This window comes from Drosophila kikkawai, chromosome 2R (assembly GCF_030179895.1).
Source record: "Drosophila kikkawai strain 14028-0561.14 chromosome 2R, DkikHiC1v2, whole genome shotgun sequence".
NCBI lineage: Eukaryota > Metazoa > Arthropoda > Insecta > Diptera > Drosophilidae > Drosophila > Drosophila kikkawai.
Genome location: NC_091729.1, coordinates 25,562,428 through 25,586,210, shown reverse-complemented (window position 1 = coordinate 25,586,210; position 23,783 = coordinate 25,562,428). Strand labels below are relative to the sequence as shown.

Genomic DNA, 23,783 nt, shown 5'->3' with positions numbered 1-23,783 from the left:
CACTACCTAATTGCTTTGAACTACCCAAAGAAAAATCCAGTTCATGTAGCAAATATTTTATTGTTTAGTTCTAAACAAAAACGAAATTCGTATATTAGCTGCGTGTTCAACATTTGATTTTCTGGTCTGTTCAGATCTCGATTTCTGTTTGAAAACCGTTTTTTTTAGTTGTTAAATGCATGAATTACATATTGCATCGAGTAGTACTCTATGTGTTCTATGTTAGGTAATTAATTGATGTGGCAATGAGTGTCCTTTTGAGGCTCTTGCTGGCTCTCTGCAAGCATTGAGTCATTGGACTGTTTGTTATATGGACTTCGGATTCGGAGGAGGAGCTCAAAGTTAATACGTTTCTTGGTTGGTTTGTGTTGTATAATTTTACGTTTATTTTCGTTGGCTGCCCACAAAACTGCAGCCATTCGAGGGATGGGGAAAGTATCTTATGTGTTTATGGTTTTGTATAAAGTGGGAGTGTTTTACAACATTGTTTTTTTTTTTTGTATGTTTACGTTTTTTCGTTATAAAAATGTTGGTTTTGTTTGTTTACGTTTTAATTTAAGTATGTATAATAGTTTATATAAAAAATAACAGAGAAATTATATAAAAGAAACATTAAAGATAATCGTTTATTTCGCTCATCATCTTCACCTTCCTCCGCCTTCTTCACTTCCTTATTCTCTTCCAATTTCGCTTCTGCTTCACCTAATAATTAACGCGTCAATTGCCAGAGTCCTCTCCATCTAGGGATTCATCCTGCACCGATGAGCTGTCGTCTCCACCGCCGCCGCCGCCGCCGGTGCGCTTTGATGAAGGTGTGCCCGTGAGCCGGCTGGAGCTGAGGCCCATACCGCCGGTGCGTCTGGGAAGGGAAAGATCGAGACGGAGGATTAGTACATGTATTGGCCTGGACTTCTGGGTGAACGTGCAGAGTGCAGGGGCAACAGATAAAATAAAAACAGATAGGAAAACGTTCTATGATCTATTTTGGAGGGAAGTTGAAGGAGCGGCATTAAATCGCACATTTTGGATTGGTTTGGTGTGGTGTTCTGTCTGTCCTAACATGCAGAGAAAAGACGATGGAAGGGTTCGGTTGACATTCACTGGATTCTGCGGATTCTGCGGACTCTGCGGCAGCACTTACAGCCTACGAGAAGAAAACGAAGCGAATCGAAGCGAAAGGAAACCTAATGCAGACCCTCACAATTCATAATGAGTGCGGCATCCTTTTTGGGCGAGTAGGCCTTGGCCTTTTCAGTCTCGGCCACTTGTATGGAGCTTGAACCAAAGACAAATTTCAAAACAAAATAATCAAAATGCAACCCAGAAAAAAGGCCCAAGGAGAAGACTCCCCCCACCCCCATCCAGGTCCAGCTCTAACGAATGCATTGCCTGACAAGGGGCTTCACTCACCGTAATTTCGTTTTGAGTGAGTTAATCTCACGGTTCATGGCCTCCTGCGATTCAATCATGTCCTCGCACTCCCGCTGGTACTTGCGCTTCTGCGTCTTCTCCTTCTGCAGCTCCTCCTCGGTCTCGTCCAGATTGCGCTTGAGTAGCTTGATGCGGCTATTCAGCTGTAAGAACGAAAAAAAATTTAAGTAATATATAAATTTTGCCAGGAGCCAGATTTTTCACGGCTCACCTTATCCATTTGCTCCTTGTGCTGGTCGACGTGGCGCCTCTCGTCCTCGATGTTCATTGTCAGCTCCTTGATCTTTTTGTCCATCTTACGGTTGGCCTTCTGCTGCAGCAGCCGCTCCTTGCCCTCGTTCTCCAGCTGCTCCTCCAGGTTGGCAATCTTGGCCTCGAGCGTGGCAATGGTGGCCTTCACCTTTGTGCGCTGCGCCGTCTCGATCTCGGCCAGCTTGGCCTTCAGCTCCTTGTTCTGGCGCTCAAGAAGGGCGCGACCGTTCTCGTTCTTCTGCGAGTTGGACTTCTCGTTGGCCAGTTCGGTGGTCAGCTGCTCGATCTGCAGCTGCGCCTTGCGGCTGCGGTCCAACAGCACCTCCGAGTTGGACTGCTCCTCCTCCAGCTCCTCCTCGAGAGTGGCAATGCGGGTCTCCAGGCGGCGCTTCTCGTCGATCATCAGGGATCCCTTGTTGGCATTGTTGGCGATCTCCTCTGCCAGTTCGTCGCGTTCCGTTTCGGCGGCGCGGCGAGCCCTCTCCGAGCTGGCCAGATCCTCGGTCAGCTGCAATACTTCCGCCTCCAGGGCCTTGACCTTGCGTTCGGCCTCCTTGCTCAGCGCCTGCAGCTCCTCCTTGGCCGCCTTGGCCTCCTCGGCATCGCGCAGCGCATCCTTGACCTGCAGCTGCAGCTTCTTGGCGTGCTTCAGGGCATCGTCCTTCACCTTGTTATGCATCTCCATGGTGGTTTCGATCTCCTTCAAATCGCCCTCCAGCTTCTTCTTAGCCGCCACAGCGGCGGTGCGCTGCTTTCGCTCCTCGTCAAGCTCGGCCTCGAGATCGCGCAGCTGCTTGACCAGGCCGCGGCGCTTCTCCTCGGCGCCCTCCTCCTTGGCCTGCAGATCGCGGTCGAACTGGGAGCGCAGGGCCTGCATGTTGACCTCCAGGCGCAGCTTGGCATCCTCCGTCAGCTGCAGATCGTCCTCGAGCTCCTCGTTTTGTGCTTTCAACTCCGCCAGCTGCGACTCCAGCGCCCGCTTCGCCTTCTCCAGCTCGTGGACGTTCTTGTCGGCGGTGCCCTGCGTGTTGGCCAGGTCGTCGAGCTCGTTCTGGAGCTGCTTCCGCTTGTTCTCGAGGTCCTCGATCTTGTCAAAGGCCTCGTCCAGCTCGCGGGACACCGACAGCACCTTGGTCTCCTTCTCGCGCGCCTCCCGCTCGGCAGTGTCGCGCTCCTGGGCGATCTGCTCTGATATGGCTTTCTCCTCGGCGAGGATTTTGTCGAAGTTCTTCTGCTTCTTCTCCAGCTCGAGCACCTTCGTGCGCTGCGCTTCCAGCTCGATGGTGGCGTCCTCCAGCTCCGACTGAATCTTCTTTTTGCTCTTGTCCAGCCGGTCGTTCTGGGCGATGAGCTCCTTGACCTGCCGCTCCAGGGCCTCGATGTCCTTGTTGAGCCGCTTCTTGCCCTCCTCCAGCTCCTTGGCCAGATCGGCGTCCTCCTCGGCCTTCTTCTTGATCTCCTGCATTTGGGCGGTGACCTCGGCCAGTTTGCGTTCAAAGTTCCGCTTGGCCTCCTCATCCTCCTCGAGCTGTTCCTGCAACGCCTCCTTTTCGGACTCGATCTGACGCAGCTTGGAGCTGAGGCCCAGCTTCTGGCGCGTCTCCTCCTCCAGCAACTGCTGAGCCTCAGTGAGCTGCGACTCCATGTTGCTGGCCGATTTGACGGCAGCGGAGGCCTTTAGTTCCGCTTCCTCCAGCTGATTGGTGATGTTCTCTGCCTCCTGCTGCAGCTTTGTGCACTTCTCCTGCAGCTCCGAGCGGGCGCGTTCGATCTCGGCCAGCTTAACCTGAGGATTAAGTGGACAGAATTGGTGAAGGAATTGTGTCACTGGGATGTGTAATGCGGTCTTACCTGCAACTCGGCTATCTGAGACTCGGCCTGCTTCCGCCGGCGATCGTTCTCCTGCCGCGAGCTATTAACGCTACGCAGCTCGGTAGCCAGGTCTGCATTCTCCGCCTCCAGGGTGCCCTTGGCCTTCTCGAGACCAGCCTTAGCCTTGCGCAGGTTCTCCAGCTGGTCATTGATGCTGTTCAGCTCCTGGGAGTGCTTGTGCCGCATGTCGGCCAAGACGCCCTCGTGGTTGACCGTCTCCTCCTCCAGCGACTTCTTCAGGGTGGCCAGCTCTTGCTCGCGCTTAGAACGCAGCTCCTGCTGGGCTGTTATATTTGAGAAAATTATTATTTGTGATTCCACTGGGAGAGACTCGAAAACCTACCGGCTGTGGTGTCCAGGGAGTCCAGCAACTCGTTCTTCAGCGCCTCGAGCTCCTCGCTGAGGTCGCGACGCACCTTTTCGGCCTTGGCACGGGCCAGCTTCTCGGCCTCGAGATCCTCCTGTATTTCGGCCAGCTGCGACTCAAGCTCGCGCTGCGCCTTCTGGGCAGTGGCCTTGGTGGCCGACTCCTCGTCTATCCGCATCAGGGTCTGGGTGAGCTCCTCCTCGCGCTTGGCCAGCTGGGCCTGCATCTCCTCCACCTGGACGCGACGCTCGTTGAGCTGTTCTTTGAGGTCGGCGACCTCGGTCTCAATCTTCCGCTTGGTGCGATCGGACTCCTGTCGCACCTGCTGATCCTTGTGCATGCGCTCCTCCAGCTCTGCAATGGTGGCCTCGTGCTTGGCCTTGAGCTTGGCCAGGTGCTTGGCCTTCTCCTCCTCCTCGGCCAGCGTCTGGGAGAGATCGTTGGCGCGCTCCTCCAGCAGCTTCTTCTCCTTGAGCAGCTTCTGGTTCTGATCGTCGGTGATGGCATGGTCTTCCTCGTGCTTCTTAATCTTGGCGTCGAGCTGCACCTTCTCCAGCTGCAGCTTCTGGCGAGCGGCCTCCTCCTCCTCCAGCTGCTCCTCCAGATCCTGGATATGCAGCTCGAGCTTCTTTTTCTCGCCGCCAAGGGCCAGAACGCGCTCCTCCTCCTCTTCGATGCGGGTCTCCAGCTCCTGCATCATGTCCTCCAGCTCCTGCTTGCGAGCCATCAGACGCGAACGCGACTCCTCAGCCTCGGCGCACAGCTCGATCTCGGCCTGCAGCTGCTCCGCCAGCGTGGTCTTCTCCACTAGAGCCTGCTGATACTTGCGCTCGTACTCCTGTGTGTTCTTCGCCAGCGTGTCCAGCTTCTCGCGCACCTGCTTCAGCTCGTCCTCCTTTTGGACAAGCTTCTCCTCCTGCTTGGTCACCTCCAGCAGGGGCTTGACCTTCGTGTAGAGACGCCACCACTGCCAGTTGCGGAGCTTGAGATAGGCGGCGCAGTTGCGCTGGATGATCCGGATGGCGTTGAGCTGCTGCAGCCGCTTCTGGTAGTTGCGGCGGGCCAGGAAGCCACGGCAGAAGGCCTGGAAGTTGACAATCAGGTCGGAGATCTTGAAGTCACGCTCCTCCTCCAGGTGGGCGAGGACGCCGGCGCGGAAGAAGATCTTCGACTGGCCCACTCGATAAAGGTTCGAGTCGAGCTCCAGCGCCTGGATCATCTTCTCGCAGGCCTTCTTGCCGTCCATGAAGCCCTTGGGAATGACGTTGGGCGTGAGCAGTTCGTAACGCTGGCGGAACTCCTGGAAGGGTATGCGATTGGGGAAGCCCTGGCGGCAGATGCGGATGCCCTCGAGGACGCCGTTGCAACGCAACTGGTCGAGCACCAGGGGGGCATCGATCTTGCCGGCGCGCTTCTCGTGGTTCGGTATGATACAGCGCACAAAGTTGGGGTTCGTGTTGCGCAGCGTGTCCATCAGCTTGGCCAGCTGCTCCTTGTACAGATGCGACACGGTGCGGAACATGCCCTTGCGCGTGCGGGCCCCGAACTGGGTGTCGGTCAGGGCCTGCTGTGCCATGCCAACGATCTCCGCATCCTTCCAGATGTTCACCACGAACGGATCCTGCGAGCCCTGCAGCAGCGACACGATGTTCTCGTTCAGCGGGTCCATGTTCTTCATCAGCCACTTGGCGGCCGAGTAGTCCACGCGGCCGGCATAGTGGACGATGGCGAAGTCCGCCACGCCGCGGAAGTCCGTCTTCATGAACTTGGGGTGCATGGAGTGGGCCGAGACGAGCTTGTCGACGAACGTCTTGTCGGTGGCCTTGGGGAACCAGCACTCCTCGTCCAGCAGGGCCATGATGCCGCCGGGTTTGTCGATCAGGTCGATTGTGGGCTGCAGGTCCAGCCCGAAGTCGATGAACTTCCACTCGATGCCCTCGCGCTGGTACTCCTCCTGCTCCAGGATGAACATGGTGTGGTTGAAGAGCTGCTGCAGCTTCTCGTTGGTGTAGTTGATGCACAGCTGCTCGAACGAGTTGAGCTCGAAGATCTCGAAACCGGCCATATCGAGGATGCCGATGAAGGAGGCGCCCTGCCGCTTGGTGCGGTCCAGGGAGCGGTTGATGCGGTTCACCAGCCACTTGAACATGCGCTCGTAGCACGCCTTGGCAATGGCCTCCACGGCAAACTCCACCTGCTCCTTGGTCTGGGCCTTGGTGACAAAGTCGCGGCCCACCTTGATGCGTGGCGTCAGGAAGGCTCGCGTCATGTCCGTCACACTGAGGCCGAGCAGGTGGGCGATCTTCTGGGCCACCGTGTTGTCTGGGAGCGTGGCCTGGTCGTTGTTGCGCTCCTGTCGGAACTTCATGCTGCCGAACAGGAGGACGGCGCTCACGATGCGGAATATCGAGTTGAAGTCCTCGGATGTCATGCCCATGATGTTCATCGACTTGACCGTGGCCTGGAACTCGGCATAGTCGTCCACGCCGGGCACGGGCAAGCTGCCGTTGGACAGGAATGCATACGACTTGACGTCATCGAGTATGAACTTTTCGCGCTGCTCCGGCGAGGCGCCCGCCAGCAGTTGGTAGAAAATATGGAATGTTCGTTCGTCCTTCGCTTGACGAATGGCACGCGACTTCTCCAGCAGATAGGTCTCAATGTTGGCCCCCGAGATGAAGCCGGAGGCATCAAAGTTGATCCGGATGAACTTGCCCTGCAATGCGATTAATGAGTGATGCATTCTCTCCTCCTGTTTGGAGCCACTTCGATTCAGCACTTACGAAACGCGACGAGTTGTCGTTCTTGACGGTCTTGGCGTTGCCGAAGGCCTCCAGAATGGGATTCGCCTGCAGCAGCTGTTGCTCCAGCTCGCCCTGTGTGTGTGGAGATGGGAGGAATGTGTGTGAGAACAATTGCATTACATGAAATATAGGTTACGGGTTAGCAACAAACAAACATACACAAAGCGATCTACACACAAACAGACAAGGACACGGTGGATGACATCACAAGCGGTGCTTAGATTACATTTTAGTCTACAGAAACATGCAAAAGGAGAAAGCAAAGCCATGCAAACAAAAGCGGGAATCTCAACTCTAAACACTGGACGATCTCCTAAAGCTTGTCACGGTCGGTGGTCATCTGGAGTTTACCTCTGGACCACCGCTGGAATTACCCACTTCCAGCATCTTCACTCCATTGGTTACCTCGATGGACGACTCACTCTGACCCTGGGTCACAATCCTTACCCTTATGTACTTGTTTGTGTTCACGGAGAAGTTCTGCAATTAGTTGGGAACGGGATTACGGGATGCGGAATGGGGCTTTTCGAGCTTTTCTCGGGCAGATCTTTATCTCCAGTCTTGAAATAATATACATATGTACAAAGAAATTGTGGCTACATTCCGCAACAAAATAAAATCAGCTCAACGACGAAAACATAAAGGCATACGCCGCATACGCAACCATCATATACAGGGGCTATACTACACATGGTTCGTTTTGGTTTTTGGCAAGACGCATACATTACCGCAAATGTCTCTTGATGACTACTCTAAAATGGCGTTGGCATATGGAGTACAAGAAGGGGGCAGAGCAGAGCAGATCGGATCAGAGCAGAGAGATGAGATTGAGTAGATGTTGGCTTGGGTGGTGGGGCGACAAACAAGGGAGACACAAAACGAAGAGGGGGAGAGTTCATTTGGAGTGGGTTAATACTTAGATTCAGGTCAAAGAGTTGATGAAATGGGAAAGCGTAGAGCCAAAGATAATATAATGAATAATATGCATAACGCGCTACACATTTTTCTGTAGCTCCTGACGTCAGCTCGAAAAATTCAAGTGGCGTTACGCATCTTGTTTATTATATCATAAGGGAGCAAGAAAGGAAACTAACTTCGGCAAGCCGAAATTTGTATACCCTTGCAGTTAGCCATTAAAAATCGATCCTAGCTCAGCCAAAAATGCTTTAAATTTCAGTTCAGAAAGCTTTTCTTTTCTATGCTGACGAAAATATTTGAATTCTGTAAATGGACATTTATCATTGTTTTTATATATAAATATTTCGGACAAATCAAAGCCTAAAAATAGCATAACTAATTAAAAAATATATTAAAATCAATTCGGAAATGACTCCTTCACTGATTGGCAAGCTTCAAATTGAAATTACAATATCCTGCAAGGGTATAGATGTTAGAGACAAGGAAGGAAGGTAGGAGTTAAAGAAAAGATGGGCATTTTCTTTTACAAACATAATTTAAATTAATTTGGAAACATAAAACGGGATAACATTGTCAGAGGGTCATTCCTCGAATACTTACAATGAGCACGGCGGGATTCGGCACCTGTCGGAGTTGGTGGTTTGTAGTCAATTGGAGTGTTGGAGGTGGTGTTGAGGTTCAAATCGGTTTGGTTGTAGATTACACATGTATATACACCGTGGAAAATGTACAAAACGTTTGCATTTAAGGATATTTTGTAGCAGAATTCAGTTGAGAAGTGGAGACAACAACCAAGTGTGTGTGTGTGGTGTGTTATGGTGTGGCGTGTGTGCGTTTATTTATAGGTGTGGCATAGTTGGGTGGTGTTTTTGTGTAGTAGGACATGAAAATAAAGAAGATCGATCAATAAATAAAAATACATATGTATATTGGAGGCAAATCTTTTGGCTAATCACCTCTCAGCTTGAAGCAAAAACAGAAGAAAATGGAAAAAACAACTAAGAAAAAGTCGAAAAAAACTCTCTCAGACAAATGCAAAGTTATATCGCTGCCTTTTTCCCCATTGCTTCTGCTATCTAAACTGATAAAAAGTGTCTCTCGCTCAACACAAACTAATTTCTAATCACACCGAAATCAATTCCCTTCGTAGCAACAACTTCCGATGATTCAGTGATGGTCGTTGCTGTTGTTTGCCTTTGCCATATAGTATCACCTATCATCAGCGTCTATTTATGGGAGTTGGAATCACACAAGTGCTGAGCCCAAGCACTTGTAATCAGTAGTTTCCATTTACCTCAAGTTCTTGATAGACTAACTAATGGGCTAACTGAGCTAGAATTTTTACTGTGCCTTTATCTTTGCAAAAACAAAAGATTCAAGCACTTAAATTTAGCATAAGACTAACTCCCCGAGTATATATTTGCAGCTTATCACGTTCACAGCTGCCAAGTCAGCTAACTAAAGTCAGCATCAGGCTCATATATGGCAGTAAACGCATAAAACATAACACAAAGTGTGTTTGGAGCTCAAGAGCAGCTTGTTTGCGCTCACAAGGATCGACTGTGCATGTCCAAAATATACACACTGCTTGGTTTTTTTTGTATCAACCCCAATTATGGTTATGGCAATCCCAGCACAGTAGCGAACAGGGAGCTGTTCCCAAGAAAATCATCGAAAATGTCGCAAGCTTTGCGATTTAATTTCAATTTCAATTTTTTGTTTTATCAATTGCCTTTTTGTCAGCAGCAGCAGTTCAATTTCAATTTCTCTTTTTTTATGGTGTTTATTTTATTGCTGTAAATGACAAAAATTTGTCAGCAACTTATGGCTCTTGATTAATGAAGTGTGCTCTTGGTGCTGGCTGTGGTTGTGGTGGGGACTCACCCTACATAAACCAGCTGCCAGATATTAAAGCGTAACCCTCCGCCATATGGGGAGAGCTTGCTGCTCTTTTATATCTAGTTCTACATGGCGAATGGCATTGTGATCACCCGATCAGTGAATCCAAAATAATGGTAGGAGGAGAGAGAACATTTGCTCAGCACTCCTACTAAAGAAGTCAACGGCTTGCAGGCGTATTAAAGGCAATTCGCCGCCGCCGACGATAAACACATTCGATTTTATAAAAGCATCGTCGTAGCTCGTTTGTCTAATTAATTACAATATAAACCGATTGCCAGAGGCTTGCGTGCCAATAATGTGAATTTAATAAGCAATGTACGGACACAAAGCCCCAACTGAGTGCCTCCGACGCACTCACCCACAAACTGGTGGCTATAGCTTTGCATTTGCCTCAATACCTTCTGAGGGATATGGACGCATTTCGCCCCACTGCCCTTGCCCACTACTACTTACCGCACCCGAGCCCTTGGGCTTGGAGGCTGCCACATAGGCCAGAAACTGGATGACCTTCTTGGTGTTCTCCGTTTTGCCAGCACCCGACTCGCCAGTACACAAGATCGATTGGTCTTCGCGATCTGCAAAGGAAGAGGGGGGAAAAGAGTGTGAGTGAGAGTCGGTAAGAGGGGATAATGAGGGGGCCAGTGACACACTTCTGCAGCGCAACAATTCGGCTGAGCCATCCAAAAATGAAATTAAAATGTAAAAAGCCAAGCTCAGCTTGAAGTTTCTGTTGACCCAAATTCGAGCGAGCAAAAACAAAAAGCGAAATAAAATAAGAGAGAGGTGGAGGGGAAAAATGAGGCATACATCAATTGAAAATGAAAACAAAAACTGTTGATTTCAGTGTGTCTGCGTATCTAAGAGATACACAGAAACGACGGCTGGCAGCGGCAGTAAATTGCTGTAGCTATTGATATGGCGCCAATGATCCCATCTAGAATACGGCGAACTAGATTTGCACTGCAGCCACCCGGCACCCGGCAGCCTCGTCATCCGATCCCAGCATTGAGCTAACCACAAACTCGGGCAGCAGCCAGTAGATATATCCCCACTGATTGCCAATAGATTTGGAGGCATGGAGCAACATCACGACCCCGTACTTATTTATTATTATGGCTAAAGCCGGTCGCATATTTATACATACTACATTCAATATCCAACCATAAATGGGCTGAAATATCTAGCGAATATATCTTGACACGTCATTTTATGGGTATTAATTGAACGCTTTTTTGTGTATTTTTTTGCTAATTTTTTTTTTGAATAGTTTTATGCAATAAACACATGATCATTTCAAGTAGCAATTAAATCTTAAATTGATCATTAATAAAAATTATTTCAACATAAAAGCATTTCCTGTATGTATAATGCTGCATAGAGTTAAAGGAACATTTAAAGACTTCATCTAAACCCTGGAAATGGTTTTACTCTTGTGGAAAAACAAACAAATAAAACACAATTAGAATTATCACACCTACACTATTAAAAGTCGTAATAGATAAAAGCTGAGAATCTAATAAATGAACTTATCTTTTCCAAGCAATTTTATAGAAAGAAACCCAACATAGAGAAGCCAAAGTTTGTATACCCTTGCCCATTTGAAACGAGTCATAACTAAGGCAAAAATTCATTAATTTCAATTCGGAAAGCTATTCTATTCTATTTTTTTCTAGGTTAAAAAATCTGCATACTGAATTTTAAATTTTAAGATATGAAGATTTTTGCGAGTTTTTGAGAATTTTAACGATGTAACCCCTTAAAAAATTTTGAAAAAATTTAAAATTTCTTATTTCTTCCCAAGATGACTAGAAAGAAGCGCCTGTAAATGCTGATCAAGAATATATATGATTTATAGGATCGGAAATGTCTTTTTTCATTGCATTAATAGCTTCTGACTGAAATTTTAATACCCTGAAAGATAATAAAAAAGTGACACTCCCAAAATAAATTTCTGTACAGCAAACAACTGCCAAAAATTAAATAAAAGCAAAAACATCTGTTCAATGGTACCCGTATTCAAATATATATATATAAACATATGCAAGTTATATATATATACTGCAAAACCACAGTCAAAGTCAAGGCGTGTCACTATATCTCTTATGACATTGGCACATTATTATGTTCAAAATATGCCATGGAATGGAAATGGAATGCCATAAAAAATGCAGTTTGCCGGAATCGCAAGATTTGCCGGAGCTTCAAACAGATAAAGGTGTTGTCCAGTCGCAGATTGGATTGGATTGTGGTGCGTGTTCCAGGGCAATGGAGTCAGAGGTGACTTAAGGCTTAAGGCTGCTCGCAGCGCCATAAATCAATGAAACTGCGGCCACTCCCCAAAGGGAGGGGGTGCTGGTGCTGCCTTTGCTCACAACAAATATTCAAGGGAAATACAATCGGGCAAATGTGCATAAACAGAAATTTATTAAGCGTCAAATATGGCGAGCCAGCGGGGACTGAGTGAGGTGACGATTTGTTTAAACTTTTCAAGCCCAGATGATGATGATGATGATGGGGCAAACAAAATGCTTGCTGTCCAAGCATAGCCGGCTTGAGTTTTGCATCCATATATGGCCATCACACGTACACGCAGTATTAGTTAGCCAAACTCAAGCCTCAAGTCTCGAGCAGGGGAACACCTATAGACAACAACAGCAAGATGTGCCTGGCCTCGGGACTGGAGTTGCTCCGCAGGGTGAGTCATCTCCCGGTGCGACGTTACGCTTGGAACGGACATGCAAACCATCGAAATTCACTGAAGCCAACAACAGCTATGAAAACGAAAATGAAAACGGAAAAAATTGCCATTTGCAAGCAAATGCAAGCGCTGAAAGAGGAAACCAGTTTATGGGGCTGATACTCTGATTAGGAGCGTCTACTCAGTCCCAGGAACACATTTCCAGGTGATTCATTCACCGGATTTGTTCAGCTGAAATTCCAGGAGTTCTTTCATATGTTTTCTTCATTCTTTTTTTTAAGAAAGCATTGAAAAATTTACGTAATTCCTGGAAATACTCGACCTGAAAGCAAACTTGGCCAAACCTTATCTTATCTGCAGCAGTTCGCCCTCTCGGGGGTTGAGTAGCATTTTCGCTTGTTTATGCGGAATGGAATTTTCGATAACGCAGAGAAATCGCAACGCGGGGCAAACAAGAGGCGGAGGAGCAAAAGAGCAGATACTGCACCGATATCGGGGCCCTGCAGTTGGCTCCAAAGAGAAAAGGGAAAGTAAAAGAGGATATTACTCACCACCCAACATGTTTCTATAGGCACTATCCGTTATTGCAAATACATGCGGAGGCACTTCATGTCGCTTTATGCCCTTGTACCGCTCCATTATCTTTTCGGTGTAAATGGGCAGCTTCTTGTAGGGATTAACCACAACGCAGAAGAGACCGGAATATGTCTGAAAGAAAAGGCATACGTTTAGTAATCAGTTTTTACTTGGTATTAAGACTAATGTTATTAAATTGGTAAAAAGATCTTAAATGAATATAATAAATATATGAAACATATATTTGGATTATGGTTCGCTAAAGGTGATGGTAAATAGTAGAGTCAAAAGATCAAGGATAGTGTCATTGGTGGTCTTACTTTAAAGGAAATCCCCTTGCCAGGTAGATCATGATCAGGGGGCATATGCTGGCCATTGTGTAAGGCTTGGGATAACGACTGCCTCCGACCGGCGACTGCTGATGTTCAGTGGCCTAGTTAGTGTGGCCCAAACACACACACACACACTCGGCTCGCGCCCGGCTATCTGGCTAACAAGACATGTGCTTTTAAGTTGGCCAGCACCATAAACAGCGAACGCATGTAGCTGTATCCGCTGCTGAATCTGTATCCGAATCCGTTGGTGGTAAGGTATCTATCGAGCGGCAGCCTACATAACTGCGATTGCGATTGGAGCTGGGGCTGCGGCGTGGGCACTAAGTATGCGGCTTGGCTGTTTGTTGTACCATTTAAATATTCAAGCGAGCATTAAATGCGAATGCTGCAGACTTGCCAGAGAGCCTCGGAGGAGCTCAACCCACACAGATCATCGAAATGGAAAGTAAACAGGGTTTCTCTACCCTCTTCAACTCTTCAACTCCAGCCAGCCGGGGAGGAGGGGAAGTGACTCAGGCCCGGCTCTTTCGCCCCGAAAATCCACAACAAAATCACGTCTTGCCAATCAGCTACGTTGTGTGTATGACTGTGTGCGTGTGTCAGGCATCCAAAAATGGTATAAGAAAATGTTTTTTGTTTCGGTCTCTGTTGTTTCTTTGCTGTTTTTGGCATTCGTTTAGAAGTGGCCGTCACTCGTGACGCCATTTGCTCCGCTCGCTCCTGACTCACGGCCCTCTAAATCTCTGAATCTATGCTGCTCTGAGTCATTATCCTGGCGAGTGGTGCATCTGTGCCCGCTGCATATCATCAATCACGACGGCCTGCCCTGATCTTGAGCCCTATATGGCCAGATTGTGAAATGTATACAAATTTAACGACAGTGGCAGAGCAATTAATTGAACAGCAAAATGAATTCGCTTGGAAGAGCAGGGGTGAGTCTTACGGCAAACGTGAAATGTTTATCAATGTAATCCCCTACTTATATACATTTTTAACTGCGAAAAATGTACCAGCAAAGCAAGTGTAATTCGTCCTTACATATAGAAAGGTACTAAACTAAGCGAATTTGATATAAAATGCCTTAAATTCATTAAACTTTTTCCCAATTGTAGAACATACGGAGAACTACCCATCTCTAGGTGTTTGGGGAGAAATTCAGAAAGTCCATTAGATGGACAGCCATTCTAGCCAAATAAGACGCCTGAAATCTTGGGCATTTAGTGGATCCGCTTTCGGACTCGGCTTTCGGGCCTTATGTGGTCAGCAGAACGCGTTGCAAGCGGAGCAAAGCAAACAAGGGCAAACGCGACGAAAAAACGAAAAAGCAAAGGCGGCGCCTTTTATGTTAATTACGTCGTGCCCAAAGACACCTCTGCTGTCCGGTCCGCTCCGCTGCCCGGCAGCCCCTTTGGCGCCGGCTATTAGTGCCAATATTTGTGAGCAAATTGCCCGGCTGATATGCGGGAATATAATTTATCTGCCACACAGTGCACGCACCATGTGGCAGGCGGCACATTGGCACCCGCCCGTGGCCGACATTCGAATCTGGCCGACTCTACTAGCTCGAGTGCCACAGCAAAATCCCGCACTAATCTGCCACCCGAGATGCCGTCCGCATCGATTCCCTTGCCAGTTCAATTAGCGAATCCCAGTGGCAGTTAGAATTAAGCGAATTAAGATAGCACCAGCCAGAGCTCCCGGCAGCTGCCAAGTCGCAAACGTCATCCGCTTGTCGCCGCCGTTCTTTTGGCATCGAAAATAAATATTAAACATCTAGGTTATATCATTTTCTTATAAGAAATTATATGAGGAAAAGCACGTTTCGATATATAAACGCTTCATAATCTTCAACTTAGTCATCAGCAGCCGAGATACGTGAATTTTTAAACTGTTTATTAAACGAGAACTAAGGTCGTTGAGACGTGAAGTTCAGTAAACTGATTTTACCATTATAATTTTCTTTTAATCTGAGATATTTACAAACCTTTAAAGGTCTTGGATTTAATATTAACAAAAATATAAATGTCTCATTTCACGTATTTTCTGTTGGTTGAAAGCAGAATTTCGATATTTTGCGACTTGGCTGCACTTGAGCAATTGCACTTAGTCACCCGTGGGACATAAATCAATTAATTGCACCAACAACGGCCAACAAGTTGCAAATGTTTTGTGAAATATACATATTTCAACCCCAATTACGCTGGCAATCGAAGAGATCTGGAAGTGAGCAGGGGGATGAGGACACTAGTCCACGACTGGGAACACAATTTTCCGTCCAAATCAATTTGCTATATATTTTTCGTGTCAAACATATTGGCCATATTTGCTGTGGTTTCCAAAAGGTGTTGACAATTTGATTTGCTTAAAGACAATGCTCGTTTTGAGCAGTAAACTCTCGGTGCTACGATTGTTAATTAAAGTCTATTCAATTGCAAATAATTCTAGGTAGCACAAGCAAAAACTTATGTCGTTGGCTAGAATCCTCAACCAATACTAGAGATTTCCTTCAGTTTTCCATACCGAGTACCCACTGTGTGCTCAAGGGTGTGCGTGTGTGCGTCCCGGTGCAATAATCATTCTTCTTGCCGACGACGCATATTAATTAAGCTACATGCTACCGGCAGTCGGCAGCTGCCGTGCGAATTAATTTAAATGAAATTTAAAAGTCGAATTAGATGTCAACAAATTATAATAATTATGCCGTTAAACGCAGCGCGCCCACAGCTCTGACGCCGTCTCGCTCCCGCTCCCGCCCCCTTTGCTTCGCCCACTTCCAAGCGGGTCGTGCAACAAGTTAGCGGTTTGGCCGAGAGCGCGTCAGCAACAATTGGCAAGCGAATTAAGTGGGGCATCGGGAGAGAAGGGAGAGCAAGGGCAAGCGGAGGTAGGAAAAGAGGGCAAACAGAGTGCGTGGCATGATTGTGTAAATTGTAAACTGGCGCACAAAATTGGCCGACAACAACAAGCAAGAAGAGCAACAGGCCAAAAGACAATGCTAAGTGCGCTGGAGCATAACGGCCAACAACAATGTAAACAAATTTAAAGCAGTTTGCGCCCACATTAAAAAGCAACAGCAACAACAACAACAACAGCCGTTTGGGTATTAAATTAAAACTCCGAAAGCGTCGAGAGAGCGAGAGGAGCGAGCGAGCAAGAGGGGCCGCGGATAAGTAGCAGGCGCAGTACATAAAATATGTAAAAAAGCGGCACATAATTTGTTAAAAAACAATAAAAGAGAAGGAAAAGAAAAAGGAAAACAAGCCGCAAACGAACCTGCCACATGGCGGCGGCGAATGACAGAAGAAGCAAATGAAGAAAGAAGGCGCATGGGCGCAAAGGGGAGCAACAAACACCCACGGGCCCAGCAAGCAAGCAAGCAGCACCAGCTGAAGCCAAGTAGTTTGGCAACATATTCGCTCAGCAACATGTTGCCAGCAATGTATCTTTGGGATGAGGAAATACAAAACGGATCTCATAACGCGCTGCTAACTAACTACGATCACGAATAAATAAAAATTATGGTTTTCTTAATTACAAAATAAGGAATTTAGATATTATTTTACCCAAGAGGAAAATAATATGGGAAAGCCCAAATTTGTATATTCTTGCAATTGTAAGCTTATTTTGTGTTTGTTCTTTTTTTTAATTAAATTTTGTGTTATCAGAATTAATCGTTCCCCAAAGATGACTCTAAATTTATTGAAGTTTCACCCAGAATGCTCATTCTGACGAGTTAAGGCAGGGAATTTATTACCCTTTTGGGGGAAATACATAAGTTATGTGACCAGATAAATCGAATTCAATTGGAACTGCAATTGAATACGCTAACTTAATGATTTATACACAAAGTGTGAAAGAAAACAAGGAGCAGCAGTGGATGGAATTTATGGATCCGAATTCAAATGCGCCGCATGAAATCGGTTTCTCATTGGATCCGAAATTAACTCGTTGGCTGGCTTTTAGGTTTTTGGCGAATTGTGTGGATTTGTTGAGAGGAAACGCTTTTGGCATGCCAATTAGCAGCAGCGGAATCAAAGGAGGGGAAAGGGAGTCCAGTGGACGGCCATAAATCCCATACAAAAAATGCAACCAAAAAAGACCTGAGTGATTGGCTTCAGAGTGTCAAATATTTGCGTAGCTTTTTGAATAAATATACATTCGTATGAGGAATACTCTCCTCCGCCGAATTTTCAAAGGGAAGCCAGCTGTTTACTCAGCGCCATCATCATCATCATTATTATTACGCTAGCCGCGTCACATTGCCGGCAGCTGGCACAGCGGAAACTTTTCCGGCGGCCAAGACAAACATTCCAACTTACGCCTACAAATTCAAGTTACTTACATAGATCAGGCCAGAGTAATATCTGTCCTTGATGTTGTGCAGCACGGAGGCCTCGTTCAGGCACGTCAGCTCGGCCATGTCCTCGACTTTGTCGAACTTTGGCGGATTCATCTTCTGTATGTCGTCGCGTAGGATCATCACCCGCTTGCCGGTCTCGGCCAGTTCCACCTCGACCTCGTCGCCATGCTCCCGCTTAATGCTGGCAGCCACGAAGCCCTGCAAAGAAAGTAGAGAAAACAAAAAGGAATTGGTTAGTTGTATATTCACATTCGCTGGGATCTGGGATCCGGGGTTGGGGTCTGGAGAGGGAGAGGTAGATAAACAGTTCGCCTGTGTGCCATTTGTTCAGCTCAGCGGGTAGGCGATAAACACAACAAGTGCAACACCAGAGTTTCAGATTCAGATTCCGATTCTGTTCCCGTTGCATGCGCTGCATGAGACAAGCGCCAGAAGAAGAGCCACTCAGCCTCACGCTCTCCGAGGGCACCACAACTGCGCCAAGTCAAGTGGCCAAGGCAGACAGAAGCACCGAGCCAACAGAACAACGGGAGGCAGATGCAACTGTCTGTCTGCTTGTCTGGCAGCCTGTCGCCTGCTCATCTGCCTATGTGTTCCCCTGGCCCCAGCTGGTGTCTACAATCCGCAGCAAGTTCAAGGCGCTGAATTTGACTTTAAGGTGCTTAAAACAAGGTTTTTCGTACTAAGCTTATAAGCCTATAATTAAGCAATAAATAATTCAGCTAGTGAGTCACCGGTTAGGCTTCTTGGGAATTTCCCCTGCCCAAAAATCTGCACTGCACTCCACCAAATTCAACGGAACACAAACACACGTCTTGGGAAAGCTGCGTCAACATTGGAAGCTGTGCTGTGCCTTCAATTAGAAGTCAAGTGAAACGGCAACAACAACAATGGGGAGTAGGGAGCATGCCGCGTGCAGCATGCAGCAGGCAGCCCGGTGCAAGCAGCACATTGACATTAATCAAATCAGGGGCAACCCGTAATTCAGTCATTAAAGGGTAGAGAGTGAAGTGCCGCCGCTGCAAACCAGAAATGCATTAAAACCAACAACTGTACTGGAGAGCAGGGAACGGGGCCAGCAGCAGCAGCAGCAGCAGCAGCAGGAGGAGCATCTGTAACGCATCCCAGCCCAGACCGGGTCCATTAAGTTAAACACGCACACGCCCCAGCGATCAGATTCGGAAAAGCCGCGACGTGCTCTTTCCTCGACGGCTGCTTGGCCTGAGGATCGACTGTGTGTTGTGTTTTGTTATCTTGGCGCTTTTCCGGTACCAGAGATAAACAGTCATAAGAAAGTCGTTATTCTCGGGGCGGATATGACGGATGTGAAGCCATTTAGACCATGTAACGAGTGCATTTAAATGCCAAGCAATTAGGCGTGAAATCAACACTATTAAACAGCCTTATCCCTCATCATCTGGCCATAGCGAATTTCCTTGGAAAACTTTAACCATTTGATCGGCATTAGGGGAGCCATTCAGCAGTGATTTACCAATATTCGAGTGCCTTTTCGCATTTACTTTCACTGTGCCAAGACTTATTTCTGGGGCTGTTCCGCCTCCACCTTCCACCAGTTCCCAGTTTGCGAACTGCCGCTGTCAGCCCCGTAAACATTTGCACATAAAAACGTTTGACAGTTTGGACACACCACATACAAGACTTTACGACGGCAAAAAATACGTGGAAACGATGAGTAGGAAAATAGTGTAACTGCTTCGCGCGGATCGGTCCATGAATCACGATCTCGGAATGCCCACAAGAGATGAATTGGAGTTATTGAGCCAAGGAAATTAGCAAGAGTCAGTCAGCCAAGTCAAGCGGCAGCATGGCAGCGAGGAGGAGAGCTGGGGCATATGAGGTCATCAGTCTCGGATTCTCTCGCGAGCATCGAGCATTCCGGGCAATCGGTGGAGCGAAACCAAAGAAAACACAAAGCAACACCTACGAGAGCAATTGATGGTGGGGTTAGGGATGGGGAATAAGAGACCCAAGGAACAGAGTCAAGTGTAGAAGCCCTTGCAATCCCTGTTCAACTAATTTGGAACCTTGAACCTGCCCAGGGTTCCTCCAACGACAGCGATCTATATTTGCACTCATTATTTACTCTGGCTAGCGAATGGTTTTCGCCAACTCGGTTTGTTTACATTTAACCGAAAATGAACAACTGAAATAAATGAATAATGAATACGCTCCTCCTGCCCCATCTCCTGACGTAATCCAGAAGCGAACGAGATGTATGGTATGTATGAGGCCCATAACAATTTGTTACTCTTTTATTTTATTCCTTCGCTTAATCGATCAACGCATATTCATGTGTGTACCCACACACTCTCGCCGCGGAGGAGAGGGTAAGAAATGTATATTACACATTCGACATACGTGATACGAGATACGAGGCGCAGGTTCGTTGACCGTAAACCGGACGGTGGAGAGTCGAAAGCTGGCTACGTTTGTCGTCGTCGTAACCGAAAAGACACACACACACATTGCCAGAACCGAGACCAAGAAGCAGGAGGAACAGAGCAGGGAGAGTGGGAGTGGCAGTGGTCACAAACAAAGTCCAAAGTGGTTTCTGTTGGTTATAAATACAAGTAAGACACAGACACGCTCGGATATATCAACAAGCGATATCGTGCGCCAGTGTGGGTGTGCGGGGAAGCGGACTGAGCGACGGAGACCCTTAATGATCGCCGGTCGTTACAATCGATTCGATTCCCTGGGCATGACGAAGGTTAAGCCGACTTCAATTTGGCTAACAATACGAAAAGTTTCGATGCTGCTTAAGGGGATCAGATCAGGAGCTGGGGGAACGTCCGAAGAATCAACCCCCAAGATAAGAAGGGATTTTGGGAAAAGCCCGAAGAAATGAATATGATATAACGGCGTCGAATTCAACTCGAATGTTGTACATAAATCGCTTTGACTCGACTCGACTCTCTGTGCAAATACATGAGTCATGGGCCTGAAATATCAAGCCCACATGACTGAGGAAAGTATCGCTGGGTGATCAGTAAACAAAATTTGGTCACCAACAAAGAGTCCCTTGTTGGCTCTCACTTCCCAGGTAAATAGATAAATTTGGATAGTGACACGTACGCCAGACTGACATCCAGCAAATTCCCCTTGCATTGTGCAAGTTGGAACAGTTGCTGGAAGCGACGAACGGAGTGTTGACACAATTGGCGAATACCCTTTTGGCCGGGTTCGAGTTCGGGTCCGTTCCCGTTAAACTATAGCTGTGGCTGTGGCTGTATCTGCCTCTGTATCTGTATCTGCTGGGCATTCCAGTGGAGCAACAGTTTGTGTGCTATATGCAAATTTCTTTACATTTCTGCCTGTCTCATGTGTCAGTCCCTCAGCCTTTTCGTCTGGCTGGCGGTACCACCAACCGACCAACCGACCCGCCGACTGACAACTCATGACAATCGAGAGCGTTTGCGAAGCCGTGCCGTTTCGTATTTTGTGTTTTTATTTCTTGACTTTATCTCTGGTGCCGCTGCTGCTGCTGCTGCTGCCTTTCTGTGAGATTCCATTGTAAAGTAAATGTCTGTTTAAATGATCGCGTAATTACACAAAAATGTGAAGTTGTTGGCTTTGTTTTCGTCGTTCTTTTTATTATGTATTATGTGAAGTCACCCAAAAGTGCTACCATGCTATTATCTCTGGCAAATAAAGCAATTACCCAAGTGCCGGAGTCGGAGTCGGAGGAAGGGGGCAGGCCCCAGCCGTGGCCGCTAATTTTATCTGTTTAGCTTTATGGCCTTAGAATTAGGCCTGAGCGAGAGGAATGCAGTTGAATGACACCTGAAAGAAATCATCTTCATCAAAGAGGAAAGGCTGAGCAGAGAGGGAAACAATCAAAATTAGCAAAACAAATGGCCAGCTTTGTTATCATCTCTCTGCCGACCGAGTGCCAGCAGCAGCAGCAGCAGCAGTGGGCGCTGAAGCCTCTTTGGGCCAATCTCTGTTTGCTTCCACGCTCGGAACGCTGCCACACACACGCAGATCGAACACACAAATACCCGGCCAGAGATTAAAAACTTGTTTGGCCCGTTCCCGGTTCCCACTCTCTGGCTCTCCCTATCTCTTGCGAGGAGTGAGTCAGTGAGTCGCTGCTCTGGGCCGGGTCTTGCCTTTGGTCTGCATGCAAATTGGGAGTATGGCGCAGAGCCTCTTGGCGGCAAACCATCGCGGATTTGACCAATTCAACCGTTAAATCCCCGCTGGCCAACTAATGTGATGATTTCAGCATCCACGCATGAATCAGCCGAGCGTCGGTCGTCAGATGTTTACTCAATTTTATCACCGCGGTGTGAAGGTAATGAAAAATTCGAAGAAGTTGTTTTAGTTAACCGAATTTTATAAAAATAAACGCCATTGCAATCGTGACTCATGCCCCAATCGATGAATGAGCAGCCCCTGCGATAAGAGCTCGAAACAGGGGACAAACAATGCGCAAGCTGATTAGAGTTACGGGGGAACTTCTTTAGCTGGAACCTGCCAGAATAGATTACTTATGTCTGGCTGGTATTAATTGGAATAATAACAGACACTGAGGAAAGCTTTTGAATCGAAAACTTTAAGTCTGTAAAATCACGCCTAATAACCTCGTAAACTATTTGAAATCGCCCTGCAGAGGTTCCACTGTGTGTAGCCTTTGCGCTCACGTACAGAGCTATCAATTTGCTTTATGTCAGGTAATTTAGGGTTCGGGCGTGGTTCCCGCACTGAATCAGCCATTATGGGCCGGGGTGGAAAAACCAGGCGAGGATCAGAGCCTGCCTGGCTGGCAGATCTACAGGTCCCTAGGAACGGGGGAGGGGGAGGCAAGGGCATGGGTTAACTCACCTGATTCTCGTGCGGCACCCACACCAGACGCTTCTGTGTCCACTCGGCCTGTGTGGCCGGATCGTTGAACTGGTTGCGCTCCACCGAGAGGTACTTGAGCTCCGGATCGTTGCGATCGACTTCTTCCGACATTTTGGCGGCGGTTGGACCTGTGGCGCGGTTTAATTAGTCTTTCTGCTCGTTCCTTTCCGTAGCGTGGTTGTTTCTTGTTAGTTTGCGGCTTGTAATCGGCGCTACGGAGGCTTCACACACTTTTCTGTCGGACAAAACAAATCGATGAGAACAATGAGTGCGCTGTTTCCAACTCAATTCGGTTATTCCACTACGAACGCGAACGGCGGCCATTCAGATACAATATTTCGCATTTATCTCGGGAGACGCGCGTTCTTTATCTTGGAAGTGCGGCACAAAACGGAGGCGGCGAGAACAGCGGCGCGGCGAGAGTTCCAAAAGGGAGAGCGCAAAGAAAGACGGAGACGGAGAGAAGAAAAAAATATGGCCACACATTTTCTTAAGCCAACGTCGCTCGGTTACGGGCAACTGGCAGGGGGGAGGGGTAACAAAAGGAGGAGCAGGAGGTGATTTAGCGGAAAATAGCGTTACGTTACGTTGCGAGTTAACCAGTTTGCATTTCCAAAGATGCAGTCGGCGGCCACAAACGCCGCTTGGAAGCCTCTTTTCTGGATACTCTAATTTCGGCTCCGCTCAGTTTTCGGAGCAGGTATAAGCGCGGCCATCATCCTTTCCTTCTCTCGCTCTCTCTTCGCCGTCTTCTCTCTCTCACACACAGGCAAGCCCCACACACACACGCGCAATGTGGACGAAGTTTTCGCATTTCGCACATAAATGTAGTTTTTTATGCTCCCATTTCACCGCGTCAGCACCGCGTTTGTGCAAATTCAGCCGTATCCGCCGCGAACGCCCGTATTTCGAACTGCATTTGCTGCGGGGAGCGGCTGCGGCGTCTCTGCCGGCGGCGGCGTCATGTCGCCGGCGACTTTTGGGCGTTGGGTCTGGGTCTGGGAAATAATTCGCATGCATCCCGTTGTTTTCGCCGTTTTTCCTGGCCCTTTTCCGCACCAACGCTGCCCGAATCGCCGCCGATCGGCGCATTTGCGTGCAAACCGTGCTGCTATTATTTGTTTTAGGCGACAGCTGCAGCCCCAGCTCACACCAACGCACACACACACTCACTCACAGAGACTCTGTCGAAACACGTCCGCTCGCTGCAACTTTTTTTTTGAATTTAATTGTTTAAATTTGTTGATATTGGTAGTGCAGTGTTGCCGGGTGTGCTTCCCCTAAAAAATCCCAAAGGTTGCATTTGCGCCTAAAAAATCCACACCTGATGTTCGAACCATATTTGAGACTGAAACCACATCTTATCGGAGACCAGAACATAATATCGATAATATAATAT

At 47.8% G+C, this 23,783-nt stretch overlaps 1 protein-coding gene across 3 annotated transcripts; it reads right to left on the bottom strand.

Annotated features, from left to right (window-relative positions):
• Positions 1-40: 40 nt before the first annotated feature.
• Positions 41-23,665, bottom strand: zip (myosin heavy chain 10). 3 transcript variants are annotated; one of them, XM_070284699.1, is made up of 13 exons: positions 23,562-23,665; positions 22,364-22,619; positions 17,498-17,713; positions 12,796-12,952; positions 10,000-10,121; positions 8,245-8,268; positions 7,078-7,206; positions 6,706-6,798; positions 3,899-6,638; positions 3,535-3,839; positions 1,643-3,469; positions 1,411-1,574; positions 41-859 (listed from the first exon to the last, which is right to left on the bottom strand). In XM_070284699.1, exons 2-13 carry the CDS (start codon positions 22,493-22,495, stop codon positions 718-720), a joined length of 6,051 nt encoding a protein of 2,016 aa, XP_070140800.1. In that variant the 5' UTR covers positions 22,496-22,619; positions 23,562-23,665; the 3' UTR covers positions 41-717. The 3 variants fall into 3 exon arrangements, with proteins under 3 accessions (XP_070140800.1, XP_017018873.1, XP_070140801.1); XM_017163384.3 differs by lacking the exon at positions 7,078-7,206; XM_070284700.1 differs by lacking the exon at positions 8,245-8,268.
• Between the last annotated feature and the right edge of the window lie 118 nt (positions 23,666-23,783).

Coding starts and splice junctions, on each gene's coding strand:
- zip (XM_070284699.1), bottom strand. CDS start 22,495: ATGTCGGAAGAAGTCGATCGCAACGATCCGGAGCTCAAGTACCTCTCG. Junction 8,269..9,999: donor AGCCCAAGGGCTCGGGTGCG/GTAAGTAGTAGT, acceptor CAACTCCGACAG/GTGCCGAATCCCGCCGTGCT. Junction 1,575..1,642: donor ACAAGGAGCAAATGGATAAG/GTGAGCCGTGAA, acceptor TCGTTCTTACAG/CTGAATAGCCGCATCAAGCT.